This window comes from Mustela erminea, chromosome 14 (assembly GCF_009829155.1).
Source record: "Mustela erminea isolate mMusErm1 chromosome 14, mMusErm1.Pri, whole genome shotgun sequence".
Taxonomy (NCBI): Eukaryota; Metazoa; Chordata; class Mammalia; order Carnivora; family Mustelidae; genus Mustela; species Mustela erminea.
This window is the reverse complement of record NC_045627.1, coordinates 22,116,237-22,131,448: the sequence shown is the minus strand read 5'-3', so window position 1 is coordinate 22,131,448 and position 15,212 is coordinate 22,116,237. Positions and strand designations below refer to the sequence as shown.

The window sequence follows — 15,212 nt, the reverse complement described above, 5'->3', positions numbered from 1 at the left end:
TCTAATCCCTGAAACCTGAGTGTAATACTAGCTCAGATATTACCTAGCTGTCCAAACTATAATACCCAATCCCTGAGTGTCAGTTTTTCATGAGGCATTAATAATAAAGCTGAACTAAACTGTCTGAATTTTTTTCCAGGAAGAACTGAACCCCATCATTGTTACCCCGCCCATCCAAGCTGTTGACCAGGACCGGAATATCCAGCCACCATCAGATAGGCCAGGCATCCTCTACTCCATCCTTGTTGGTTTGTATTTACTCACATTTTACACTCTCAGTCATCACTCTCGAACCATGTAGAAAAAGCGGTCTCAAATCAAAGGAAACACCTTCAATAACAAAGTTGATCTCCTTGGAAATGACTATTTTTATGTAAAAATAAATTTAAAAATAACGGCTTTTCTCTTAGAATTAGTTTTAGTGAAATGTGTAGAAGAAAACGTGGAATTTTTTTTAATTGAAGAAGTGAAGCCACTTTAAAAAAATGAATAATAATCTACATATTGGTAGTTTTCTCTGTGTTACTTCATAAAGAATTCTCTAAGAAAAATTTGAAAAAAAAATTAATTGAAAATATATACTGTTTGCTCTACTAGTATTTTACCATAGGTTAAATGTAATTATGTAATTCTGAAAATATATGACTGAATTAAATAAGGGTTTTGGGAACCATATGGGAGAAAGGCCATGATTACCCAAGGGTACACAATATATTATACCCTTGGCTAATTTTTCCTGGAAAAATTTCACAGGAGCTATTCTAGTTCATCATTGTGCATATACTGGTAATTGTACCAAAGCAAAAATGATGAGAATTTTATTATGATACTCTTCTCAAATTACTTTTGCTAAAATACGGGTGTTGCTGCTTTGCATGGTTTATAGTCTCTAGAGAGAGAGAGATGCGTGTGAGACAGATCATAAATCTCTTCATGAAGAAGAGGTTGCTTTTGAAGTATGCTTCAGAATGATTATTCAGTCATTCATTGCCCTCAACCCCTTTCTAATCCTAAGCCTTCAGCCTGTGTATGTGCACACATGCATAGTAATACAACAGTCTACAAACATTAGATAGATTTCCAAATATGACGTTATATCCCACTTAGAAATGTTGTCTGTAAGAAAGTTGTCTCTGGAACTACACACTTGTCATAAGCCAGTTACATATATAAGACTATTACATTTTTAAAAAGACCTTATGAACATAAGCATCCATCTTTTAAGTCTGTAAGGGCCTTAGCATAGATAAAAAGAAATAGCCATTGTTCCTCTCATTAACAGAAGGGTTGACACCATGTCGGTCACTGTGCTAAATACTATAGATGCAAAGATGAGAGATAAATGTTTTAGGTTAGGGAGGGGTGGAGTCTATGGTTAGAAACATGTCCAAAGATAAATTCAAACACCTAGTTCTAAGCACTAGAAATAACCTATGAACCACATATTACATGGGATCATGGAAAGAAAGTGCAAAGTATTTCTGAGAAAATTGCTTGGAGTTATTTCAGCAGAAAGATCAGGGTTTCCAGGAAGAAATTACCTAGAAGGCTGATACAGCGTGTACTAAGTCCAAAGGATGAAATTTAAGGACACTCTTTAAAGTCCTACTGTAACTATCATCAGTTCTGGAATAATTTCTTCTCCTATTGATTCCCCCAGCAACCTGAAAAGCTCAATCCATTGTTTCCTATGATGTGTCCAGTTGCTTTCCTCAAGAAAAATGATACCATTGTATCTGGGGTGGGTGAGGGGTGTGGGATTAGCAGGGATAAATGAGTGAAAGATATTCAAACTATAAGCAAAGTCAAAAATGCATAATTGGAAAAAAAAAAGCCTCAAAATTGACTACTGCCTTAAAATGGAAATTGTTTCATCCCAAAATGGGGAAGGGCAGTTGGTGGGAATTAGTAAAACTCTGATAGTCAGTCCAACCAATGCTCCTTTCATGTTTTACTATTAGGAAGATGAAATTTAGGTTTAAATTGGAACATGTACTAAAGAGCAAAAAAGTGACAGTAAAATCTCAACTAATAAGTACAAAATAGAATCTTCTGGTAAACTAAAATTTTCAATGAAACTGACATAAATTTAGATGAACTGAATTATTTTTGTTTGGGCACTTATGATTTTACAAACACTGAGTTGGATATTTAATGAAGTCCTTTAAGTTTGTTATAGTCAATATAATTAAAATCATAGCACATGTAAGATTAGATTAAAGTTTTAATAATTTAAGGACCCATCCGAGGTAAAGTTATTGAAAATAGACAAGTAAAGACTCCTGAAAATTTGCTCTTCCATAAAAGCAATGAAAAATTGGTTTTAAAAAAAGGGAACATCATAATTTTGGGTCATTAATTCTTAAATTAACCAAGGCTTAAAAACAAGGGAACATCTATTCAAGAAAAACAGAAGACTCTTTGTAATAATTTTTTTTTTTTAACTCAGTGGAATTTTTCACTTGCCTGATTCCCATTGCCTGCTCTTTAGTTTAGCAGTAACACTAAAAAATAACAACCTGCCCCCCCTGCCAAAGTAGCCTGGCAGTCATTGGAAGAAGCAGAACAAAACTTGGTGGTTCTCTGGAAGAACTCACATGAAAACCTGACTCAGATTTCACCCAGCACAAAAAGCCTTATTTGGGAGCTGGAGGGGAAGATGGGAGAGGAGTTTGTCAAAAACAGTTACAGGCAAGTGTTTTTACTTTATTGCTGCCTGAAGTGATCGATAACAATTGGGACAACCAATAAACTAAATAAAGAGTAAATTTTAAAAAGAAGGAAGAAATGATATACATAGGGTCTGTAAAAAGTTTTGACATATTTCTAGGAATCTTAGGGCAAAAATAAGAACAGTGTAGTGCGAATTCTTGAAAACATCTGAGAATACCTTGGGTTTTCAGCTCTGGGTTACCTTGAGTTTCTGGAAAAGCAGAAAGCAAAAGCTAAGGTCGAATTCTATACAGCAAGACTGAAGACTAAACATGTGACCCAAAATACACAAAGTCCTCCTCAAAAAAGATTAGGAGAATTACTGCTTCTAAATATGTTCAAAGATATCTTCCAGTTATTAACTAACCACTGAACTAGTACATATTTCAGTGGAATCACATGACAGAGAATGCAGATTTTGGAGTATTCAGAAATAATTAGTTGAGAAAATGAATGAGCACAACTAAAACAAGCAATATTCTCCATAGCTCCTGGGGAAGGAAGGAATCTGATTTTCAGTGTTGTCACATAATACTGTTTGCAGTGACCAGTTTTTAACAAAAATTATGAGATAGAAAAAAACAGGGAAGAATGGTTGATACACAAGGCAAAAAAAAAAAATAATAATAATAATAACAAAAGTGTTTCTGAGGAAGCCCAGACATTGGGCTTACAAAGATTTTCAACTGGGTGGAGGTCGGGGGGGAGACACAACAAGGACCTTTGCTCGGGTATTTAAAATATGTCCAAAGAACTAAAGAAAATCATATGCAAAGAATTGCATTAAAATATGGGAATGCTATCTCATCAAATAGATATTAACAAAGAGACATAAATTATAAAAAAGAACCTAATAGAAATTTCTGAATTGAAATATACAACAACTGTAAATTAAAAATTCACTAGCAGTGCTTAATAGAAGATTCAAGTATGGAGAAGAAACAATCAGCAAATTTGAAGAGAGAGCAATTGAGATGATCAAATCTGAGAACAGAAAGAAAATAAGAATGAAGAAAGTGAAGAAGAGAGCCTCAGACACTTGTGGGATACCATTTTGTATACCAAGATATGCATAACAGGAGTCCCAGGAGAGAAGAGAAAGGAGCTGAAAGAATATATGAATAAACAATGGTTAAAAACATCTTAAATTTCAGGAAAACAATCTGCACATCCAAGAAACTCAGTGAATTTTCAAAAAGTATAGACTTAAAGAAATTCAGACACATCTCAATCAAATTACCAAATTACACAGACAAATAAAGAATTTGGAAGTACAGGTGACTTTTCATGGATATTAGTTCTCCATAAAGTTATGATTTATCATCTGGAACCATGGATGCCAGGAAACAGTAGGATGACATATTCAAAGTACTAAAAGAAAAAATTGCTCATCAATAATTCTAAATATGACAAATATTTCCTTCAAAAAAAGAATGAGAAATTAAGACATTTCCAGAAAAAGAAAATGAGAGAGTTTGTCAGTAGCAGACCTTCTCTATAAGAAATATCAAAGAGAAATCTAAGGCTAAAATTAAATCACAATAGACAGTAACTCAAATCTACATGAAGAAATACAGAATAGTGGAAAAAACAACTACATAGATAAGTATAAAACATAGCATAGGTATAGTTTTTTCTAGTAACTCTTCCTTTTCTATCTAATATAAAGAAAGTGTTATAAGCAATAATTAGATATCAGCATTGATGGATATGAAATGTATAAATATCCATTTACAATAATAACTAGAAAGAGGGAAGCAAGTTTATTTTTTTTTTTAAAGAAATACATTTTTTTTTTTTTAAGATTTTATTTATTTATTTGACAGACAGAGATCACAAGTAGGCAGAGAGGCAGGCAGAGAGAGAGAGAGAAAGAGGGAAGCAGGCTTCCTGCGGAGCAGAGAGCCCGATGTGGGGCTCGATCCCAGGACCCTGAGATCATGACCCGAGCCGAAGGCAGCAGCCAAAACCACTGAGCCACCCAGGCGCCCCGGGAAGCAAGTTTAAAGATTTAAATTACTTAAGCAATTTAAAGATTTATATGAAAAGACACAACAAGGGAATTTAAACAGTACATACGAAAAATATTATTTAACACAAAATAAGTCAGTAATAGAATAATAGAGGAACAGAAAAGTCAGGAAATATAGAAGACAGAAAGCAAAATGGCAAATGTAATCATACCTTTTTATTAATCACAACCAATGTAAGTTAATGAAATGTTCCAATTAAAAGGCAGAGATTAGCAGAATGGATAAAAAAGAAAGGAAAACATGATCTAACCATACATTGTCTACAAGAGACCCACTTCAGTTAGGGAGACATAAACCTTTGGGGTGTAAAAGGTTGTGAAAACACAGTCCACACAAATGATAACTAAAAGTGAGCTGAAGTAATACTACTAATGTTAGACAAAAATAGATTATACAGTAATATTTTTTATATGAGACAATGATGGACATCTTATAGCAACAACAGAGTCAATCCATTAAGAAGGTATAATAGTTAAAAACATATATGCATCTAACAATAGAGTCCAAAAGTACATGAAGCAAAAACTGATAAACCTGAACAGGGAAACTAGATCATTCAAGCACGATAGCTGTAGACTCTGCAACCCTACCATAAGTAATGGATTCAACAGCTAGACAGAGGGGAGCAAGGACAGAATTGAAGAGCATTGAAAGCCAACCATACCCTACAGATATTCATATAATACTGAAACCCCAAACAATGGAATACACCTTTTTCTTAAAGGCACATGAAATATTCTTCAATATAGAGCACAAGTTAGGCCACAAAACAGGTGTTATTAAATTGAAAATGATTGAAATTATACAAGCTATTGACCACAATGGAAAGAAATCAGAAATCACTAACAACAGAAATTTGGAAACACACACATATATGTGGAATTAGACAGATACTCCTGAATAGTCAGTGGTTCAAAGGAAGAACCACAAAGAGAGTAAGAAAACTACTTTGAGATAAGTAAGAATTAAAACATGTCACACCAGAATTTATGGGATGAAGATGAAGAAATACTCAGAGCGAGATTTATAGTTGAGCATGCCAACATTAATAAAGAAGAAAAATCTTATCAACAATGTACTTCCTCAAGACTGCGGAAAAGGATGCGCTAACTAAAACAGAGATCTCATAAGGATAGAAATAATGAAGTCTAGAGTGGAAATTAATGAAATAGAAAATAAAAAGCACAGTGAAGAATATCAGTGAAACTAAAATTTAAATCTTTGAAAGGAACAACAAAACTGACAAACCTCGAGCCACTCCATGTTGTTTTCCAGAGTGGGTGCACCAGCTTGCATTCCCACCAACAGTGTAGGAGGGTTCCCCTTTCTCCACATCCTCGCCAGCATCTGTCATTTCCTGACTTGTTAATTTTAGCCATTCTGACTGGTGTGAGGTGATATCTCATTTGATACCCTGTGTCTTTTGATTGGGGCATTTATCCCATTAACATACAGGGTAACTATTGAGAGATATGAATTTAGTGCCATTGTATTGCCTGTAAGGTGACTGTTACAGTATATTGTCTCTGCTCCTTTCTGATCAACTACTTTCAGGCTCTCTCTTTGCTTAGAGGACCCCTTTCAATATTTCCTGTAGAGCTGGTTTGGTATTTGCAAATTCTTTCAGTTTTTGTTTGTCCTGGAAGCTTTTTATCTTTCCTCCTATTTCCAATGATAGCCTAGCTGGATATAGTATTCTTGGCTGCATGTTTTTCTCATTAAGTGCTCTGAATATATCATGCCAGCTCTTTCTGGCCTGCCAGGTCTCTGTGGATAAGTCTGCTGCCAATCTAATATTTTTACCATTGTATGTTACAGACTTCTTTTCCCAGGCTGCTTTCAGGATTTTCTCTTTGTCACTAAGACTTGTAAATTTTACTATTAGATGACAGGGTGTGGACCTATTCTTATTGATTTTGAGGGGGTTCTCTGTACCTCCTGGATTTTGATGCTTGTTTGCTTTGCCATATTAGGGAAATTCCCTCCAATAATTCTCTCCAGTATACCTTCTGCTCCCCTCTCTCTTTTTTCTTCTTCTGTAATCCCAATAATTCTAATGTTGTTTCGTCTTATGGTGTCACTTATTTCTTGAATTCTCTCCTTGTGGTCCAGTAACTGTTTGTCCCTCTTTTGCTCAGCTTCTTTATTCTCTGTCATTTGGTCTTCTTTATCACTAATTCCTTCTTCTGCCTCATTTATCCTAGCAGTGAGAGCCTCCATTTTTTATTGCACCTCATTAATAGCTTTTTTGATTTCAAATTGGTTAGATTTTAGTTCTTTTATTTCTCCAGAAAGGGCTTTTATATCTCCAAAGAGTGTTTCTCTAATATCTTCCATGCCTTTTTCGAGCCTGGCTAGAACCTTGAGAATCGTCATTCTGAACTCTAGATCTGACGTATTACCAATGTCTATATTGATTAGGTCGCTAGCCTTTGGTACTGCCTCTTGTTCTTTTTTTTGTGGTGAATTTTTCCGCCTTGTCATTTTGTCCAGATAAGAGTATATGAAGGAGAAAGTAAAATACTAAAAGGGTCGCAACAACCCCAGGAAAATATGCTTTAACCAAATCAGAAGAGATCCCAAATCGTGAGGGGGGAGAAAGGGGATAAAAAGAGGTTCAGAAAGAAAAAAAAAAAAAAGAAAGAAAGAAAGAAAGAAAAAAAAGCAATTAAAAAAAGAAAACGAGTAAAGAAAAAGTATAAAAAAGAAATATATATGTATATTAGTTAAACTAGTTAAAAAAGCGTTAAAAAAGAAAAGGGTAAAAGTTAAAAAATAATTAGCAGAAGAAGAGAAAAAAAAATTGAAAAAGAAAAAAATAAATTAACTACAAGACTACAGAATCATGGGGAGAAAGCCATGAGTTCCGTGTTTTGCTTTCTTCTCCTCTGGAATTCCGCTGCTCTCCTTGGTATTGAAACCGCACTCCTTGGTAGATGAACTTGATCCTGACTGGATTTCCTGTTGATCTTCTGGGAGAGGGGCCTGTTGTAGTGATTCTCAAGTGTCTTTGCCCCAGGCGGAATTGCACCACCCTTACCAGGGACTGGGCTGAGTAATCCACTTGGGTTTGCTTTCAGGAGCTTTTGTTCCCTGAGCGCTTTCCGTAGAGTTCAGGAGGATGGGAATGAAAATGGCGGCCTCCCGGTCTCCCACCGGAGGAGCTGAGAGCCCGGGCCCCACTCCTCAGTGCGCCCTCAGGGAACAGCGCCCAGTTACTCCCGTCTGCCTGACCTCTGGCCGCGCTCTGAGCTCACCGAACCTGCGACCGGTTCAAGGTAACCCCGAGCTGGGAGCTCACTGCTCGGCTCTGTCTCTGTAGCCAGCTTCCCCGTTCTAATACTTGTAAGCCCTGTGACACTCAGACACCCCTGATCCTTCTGTGACCCTGCGTAGGCTTCACCCCGGTTTAGCCTCTGGAGCGATGTCCCTCAATGGAACAGACTTTTAAAAGTCCTGATTTTGTGCTCCGTTGCTCCGCCGCGTGCCAGGAGCCGGCCCCTCCCCCCAGGGTCTATCTTCCCATCTCCTTGGATTCACTTCTTCACCAGGCCTACCTTTCAGAAAGTGGTTGATTTTCTGTTTCTAGAATTGCTGTTCTTCTTCTCTTCGATCTACCATTGGATTTTTAGGTGTTTGCAATCTTTAGATAAGCTACCTAGCTGATCTCCTGCTATCTGAAGTAGTCTCAGCCTGCTACTTCTCTGCCATCTTGACTCCTCCCCTAAATGGATTTTTTATAAAAGATCTAATGATAAGCTACCAATGAGAGACTCCCTTAAGCCTGAAGACACTAGTGGGCTGAAAGTGATAGGATGGAAATGTATTTCTGGCATACATAAACATGTAGAGGTCAAGGGTAGCAATACTTATATAGGACCAAATCAACTTTAAGTCAAAAGTTCTCATCAGAGACAAAAAAGGGCATTTCCATGAGAGTTCCCACACCGGCACTACCAATATAATAGAGTTCTGTATTTACTTCCAATAATATAAGAAGGTCTACTGACACTTTATTGATAACAGTAGCTTAAAATGTTAGTATTTTGTAATGCTGGTTACTCTAATATGTAGGGATGGGGTCTGGGTGGCTCGGTCGGTTAAGCATCTGACTCTTGGTTTCTGCTCAGGTCATGATCTCAGGGTCCTGAAATGGAGCCCCAGGTCAGGCTCAGCACTTGGGGGAAAGTCTTCTTTACCTCTCTCTCTCTTCTGCTCCCCCCCTCTCGCACACACTCCCTCTCTAAAATAAATAAATAAATCTTTTAAAATATAATAAATATATAGTTAAGATAGGTGTTACATACTAACATATAAATATTAAAATATAATTAATAGTTACTTTTCCTTGTTTAAAATAAGTATAATAATTGTGATGATATTATGAATATTCTAGCAGCTAAAGTTAAGAATAGAAACACCAATCCAGAAAACTTGGGTTCATACATTTTATACAAGCACATTTTAACTCAGATGGGCATTATGAAATATTAGTATTCTTGTGCTCAAGTGTATAGGATAGTCATGTTGGAAAAGCCATGAAAATTCAAATTTGAATTATATTTTAAACTGAAAAAGGAATACCCTCTTTTGTATATTTCAAATTTCACAAATACTGGAGGGAGAGTCCAGAATTTCTATTTATTTGCCTTTACTTTTCTTGTTTAGTTTTGCTTTCCCGGTGCCATACACCTTATAACTGCATCCTTGTTTACATGCTGGCCTTTCAAACATTAAGTAACCTCACACATAATCTGTGAGTCACCTTCCCTCAGGCCTTTTTATTTTCCAGAATGTTGATTCTAATTTTAAATTACCTCCACTAATTCAGAAATTTTCTACTTTTCCTTTTTGGATTCTTTGGGTTATTCTTCTCCATAATCAGAAACTTATTGTTGGCTAATAAACTGGAGTATTATGAAGTATTATTATTATTAGGTAGGCTTGTGAGAAGTTTGATTTTATGGCACACATTATTGGAAGATGTTTCTCCTACCTACAGGTCATAGTACTGAGTATCAGTATCATTCATATTTTTATGGCTTTCCCTGGAAATTGTTCTAGAAAATTATTCATTTCAAACACATTGAAACTCTTGTCCCATCCCCCATAAAGATCACATAGGGTAGAATAATAAGCTACAAATACTGGAACTCATGAAAATAGATCTGCTAAAAATGAGAGCATTGATTGAATCCAAAACAAAGTTATGTTACCTATAGTAGTGGGCTAGGGGGTGTTTGTATTAGTAAATGTACCAGCTTCAATACTTCTATAAAGAACCTCCAAAACACAGTGGCTTAAATCAAATAGAAGTCTATTTCTTTCTCAAGCAATAGCCCAAAGGATTATGACCCTGGGTTTGTGGGAAGGCTTTACCATTCTCAATTCTTTGTTTGCTATGTCACTCTACTCATTAACCCATTACAGCCAGTGGGAAAAACAGTAAAGTTCGGGGCAAGTAACTTTGTGGAAATGAATCAAAATGCATGAAAATAGTACAAGCTGGGGAAACATAAGGGAAGCTGTAGAGACAGTGGGTAGTGCTTTAGTTGTCTGTTCTTGTACAATAAACCACTCAAGAGATTAGTGACCTAAAATGGCAGCAACTTGGTATTTCTCCTATTTCTGTGGGTTGATTGGGATTGACAGGTCAGATCTTTTGCTTCTCACACAGTGCAGTTGATGCTACTCAAATGTGTAGCTTCAGCTGGGAGCTTGCCAGAGATACAGACATCCAGGGAGGTTACTCACTCCTCCTCTTCCCTCCTCTTCACCTTATTCTATAGCCTTCTTCACAGTATTGGTCACTGACTTCTAAGAAGCTAAAAGTGAAGGCTACCAGTCTTCTCAAAGCTTAGTCCCAGAACTGGAAAGATATCATTTCCACTACCAACCATTGGTCAAATCAAGCAGGATTCTAGTCCTTATTCAAGAAGAGGGAAAATAGACTCAGCTTCATGGTGGGAAGTGCAAAATATGTAGCTATCTCTGATCTACTTCAGGTAATTTGTGTACATGTTAGCTTAAGATAGTTACATGTTGGATTGAGACAACTCTTTCATTCCTTGTCCCATGAGTTAAAAATAAGTTGAGTTAGCCCTCTAATGTTTCATAATGATACTTGCATAATCATTAGTTAAAATTGCAATGCTTCACAATTACATAAAGCACTGATTACTATTAATTATATTGGATGTAATCCTACATTTCAAGTAATCCTAATTGTTTAAAAATTGTCAGGCTGACTTGATGTGCTTGGATATTCATGATGTGATATAATGACATGACTGATTAAAACCTTGTACTAGGAGCATGAGAGTGAGCATCCTGTCCCTTTTCTGGTGTTCAATTTTGCATGCACCATTAGTGTTAGCTTTAACATACTTGGATACTGACCCTTTATCAGATATGTCATTTGCAAATACCTTCTATTCAGTAGAATGCCATTAGTTTGGTTTGGTTGATTATTTCCTTTGCTGTGTAGTGAAGTTTTATTTCGATGCAGCCCCAACAGTTTATTTTTGCTTTTGTTTTCCTAACCTTAGGCAACATATCTAGAAAAATGTTGCAGTGGCTAATGCCAGAGAGATTACTGTTTGTGTTCTCTTCAGGATTTTTATGATTTTAAGTCTCATGTGTATGTTTCTAATCCATTTGGAATTTATTTTCGTTTAATGTGCTAGAAACTAGTCTACTTTTATTTTTTACATGTAGCGGTCCAGTTTTCCCAGCACCGTTTATTGAAGATATTGTTTCTTCCCCATTGCTTATTGTTGGCTCCTTTGTTGGAAATTAAGTAACCATATAAATTATGGGTTTATTTCTGGGCTCTCTGTTCTGTTAATCTATGTATCTGTTTTTGTCCTAATAGCGTCTGTTTTGATTACTATAGCTTTGTGGTATATCTTGAAATCTGTAATTGTGATACCTCCAGCTTTGTTCTTTCTTAGGATTGGTTTGGCAATTCAAGGTCTTCTGTGATCCCATACAAATTTTAGTATTATTTGTTCTAGTTCTGTGAAAAATGTTGTTGATATTTTGATGTGGATTGTATTGAATCTGTAGATTGCTTTGGGTGATAGGGACATTTTGACAATATTAATTCTTCTAGTCCATAAGCATGGAATATCTTTCCATTTTTGTGTGTCCTTTTCATATCTTTTCATCAGTATTTTAGTTTTCAGAGTACAGATCTTACACCTCTTTGGTTAAGGGTGTTCCTAGGTATTTTATTGTGTTTGATGTGATTATAAATTTTTTAACATCTTAATTTTTTTATTTCCATGTTCCAAGATTCATTGTTTATGCACCACACCCAGGGCTCCATGCAATACATGCCCTCCTTAATACCCACCATCAGGCTCTCCCATCCTCCCACCTTCCTCCTCTTCATAACCCTCAATTTCTTTCTCAGAATCTACAGTCTCTAATGGTTCATCTTTCCCTCCAGTTTCCCCCAATTCACTTTCCCTTTCCTTCTCCTAATGCCCTCCATGTTATTCCTTATGCTCCACAAGTAAGTGAAACCATATGATAATTGACTTTCTCTGCTGGATTTATTTCACTCAGCATAATCTCCTCCAGTCCCATCTATGTTGATACAAAAGTTGGGTATTCATCCTTTCTGATGGTTGTGTAATATTCTATTGTATATATGGGCCACATCTTCTTTATCCATTCTGTTGAAGGACATCTTGGCTCTTTCCACAGTTTGGAGAACGTGGACATTGCTGTTTACACTGTTGGTAGGAATGCAAGTTGGTGTAGGTACTTTGGAAAACAGTGTGGAGATTCCTCAAAAAATTAAAAATAGAGCTACCCTATTACCCTGCAATTGCCCTCCTGGGTATTTACACCAAAGATATAGAGGTAGTGAAAAGCAGGGCCATATGTACCCCGATGTTCATAGCAGCAATGTCCACAATAGCCAAACTGTGTTGTTTTTTTTCTTTAAACCTCTCATTCTGCAACTTTATTGTTTGTATATAGAAACACTACTGATTTATTATTATTATTATTGTTGTTGGTTCTTGCCACTTCACTGAATTCACTTATTACTTCTAGTAGTTTTTTGGTGGAGTTTTTAGGGTTCCTTATGTATAGTATCTTACCATCTGCAAATAGTGACAGTTTAACTTTTTTATCAATGTGGATGCCTCTTACCTCTTTTTCTTGTATGATTGCTGTGACTAAGACTTCTAGGACTGTATTGAATAAAAGTGGTGAAGTGAACATCCTTGTCTTGCTCTTGACATTAGAGGGAATGGTCTCAGTTTTGACCACTGAGTACAATGTTAGCTGTGATTTTTTCTTATATGGCCTTTATTAGGTTGAGGTATGTTCCCTTTCACCCCATTTTCTTGATAATATTTATCATGAATGGATATTAAATATTGTCAAATATTTTTTTCTGCATCTATCAAGATGATATGATTTTTATCCTTCATTTTGTTAATGTGCTGTGTGATGTTGATTGATTTGGAAATAGTTAACCATCCTTGCAATCCAGGCATAAATCCCAACAAGTTGTGGTGATTGAGCTTTCCAGTTCATTGTTGTATGAAATTTGGTAGTATTTTCTTGAAGATTTTTATATCTGTGTTCATCAGAGATATTGGCCTGCAGTTTTCTTTTGTGTGTGTATGGTATCTTTTGGTTTTAGAATAATGTTGGCCTCATGGAATATATTTGGAAGCTTTCCTTCTTCCACTGTTCTTGGAATACTTTGAGAAGAATAGGTATTAACTCTTGTTTAAATGTCTGATAGAATTAATTTCTGAATCTATCTGGTCCTGAATTTTTATTTTTGGGTCATTTTTGGATACAAATTCTACTTCATTACTTGTAATCTGTCTGTCAGCTTTTCATCCTGTTTCAGTTTTGGAAGATTGTATAGTTCTAGGCATTTGTCCATTTTTCTAGGCATTCCAGTTTGTTGGCATGTAATCTTCCATAGCATTCTCTCATAATCCTTTGTATTTCTGTTTTTGGGATTTTTTAAAAGATTTTTTTTTGTTTATTTATTTTAGGCAGGGACGGTCAGAGGGACAGAGAAAGTCTTAAGCAGACTCTGTGCTGAGCATGGAGCTCAACATGCGATTCAGTCTCACTATCCTGAGACCATGACCTGAGCCAAAACCAAGAGTCAGACACTTAACCAATAGTACCACCCAGGTGCCCCAATCCTTTGTGCTCCTGTTGTACCAGTTATTACTTCTACTCTCTCATTTGATTGTATTTCTTTGGGTCCTTTCTCTTTATTTCTTGAGGAGTATGCCTAAAGTTTTGTCAATTTTGTTATTTGTTTCAAAGAATCTACTTTCATTGATTTTTTTTTCTACCTTTTTTTAGCTCCTACTCATTTATTGCTGTTTTGATCTTTACTATTTACTGTCCTCTACTCACCTTGGGCTTTGTTTGTTCTTTTTCTAGTTCCTTTAAGCATAAGGTTAGATTGTTTATTTCAGGTTTTTTGTTTGTTTGTTTGTTTGTTTGTTTTATTGTTTCCTGAGGTAGGCCTGTATTGCCAAATACTTCCCTCATAAAGCTGTGTTCATTGTGTTCCAGAGATTTGGGACCATTGTGTCCTTGTTTTCTTTTGCCTCCATGTGTTTTTTGATTTCTTCTGTTTCATTGGCCCATTAGTAGTTTAGTATCATGTTGTTTAATCTCCACATGCTCATGACTTTTCCAATTATTTTCTTATGATTTATTTCTAGTTTCATAACATTGTGGTCAGGAAAGGTGCGTGGTATGATTTCAAACTTTTTAAATTTGTTGAGTCTTATTTTTATGGCCTAAATCCTGTGTTCTGGGTAGTGTCCCATGTGCACTTGAAAAGAAAGTATATTCTCTTGATTGTAGAGGGAATATTCTATTTATACCTATTATGTCAGTCTGATCTAATGTGTTATTCAGACATTGTTTCTTTGTTGATTTTCCATCTAGATGATCTATCCATTAATGTAAGTGGGGTATTAGGGTTCCCTACTATTATTATATTACCATAATTTTCTCTCTTAATGTATGTTAATATCTGCTTTATGTATTTAGGTGATGCAGTGTTGAGTATAGATATTTAGTTGTATCTTCTTGTTGGATTGATCCCATTATAATTAAGTAGTATCCTTCCTTGTCTCTCATTACAGTTTTTGTTTTAAAGTCTATTTTGTCTCATGAGTGTTGCTACCCTGCCTTTATTTATTTTTTTTCCACTTCAATTTGCATGGTGAGTGTTTATCCATCTCTTCTCTTCCAATCTGTATGTGTCTGTGTCTGAGGTGAGTCTCTTGTAGGCAGCATATAGATGGGTCTTCCTTTGTTTTGTTTTGTCTTATACATCCTATCACTTATGCTTTTCAATTGGCACACTTAGGCCATTTATATTTAGAGTACTTATTGTTAGGTATGTGCTTATTGACATTTGTTTTCTGGTTTTGTTGTTGTTGTTGTTGTTGTTGTTCA

At 35.8% G+C, this 15,212-nt stretch overlaps 1 protein-coding gene across 1 annotated transcript in view; it reads left to right on the top strand.

Moving 5' to 3' along the window:
• Positions 1–15,212, top strand: part of PCDH15 (protocadherin related 15) — a 1,723,534-nt gene that overhangs the window by 1,317,795 nt on the left and 390,527 nt on the right. Inside the window, exon 12 of the mRNA XM_032313059.1 lies at positions 140–248. Coding sequence (XP_032168950.1) covers positions 140–248 — 109 coding nt within the window. The remainder of the gene's footprint in view (positions 1–139; positions 249–15,212) is intronic.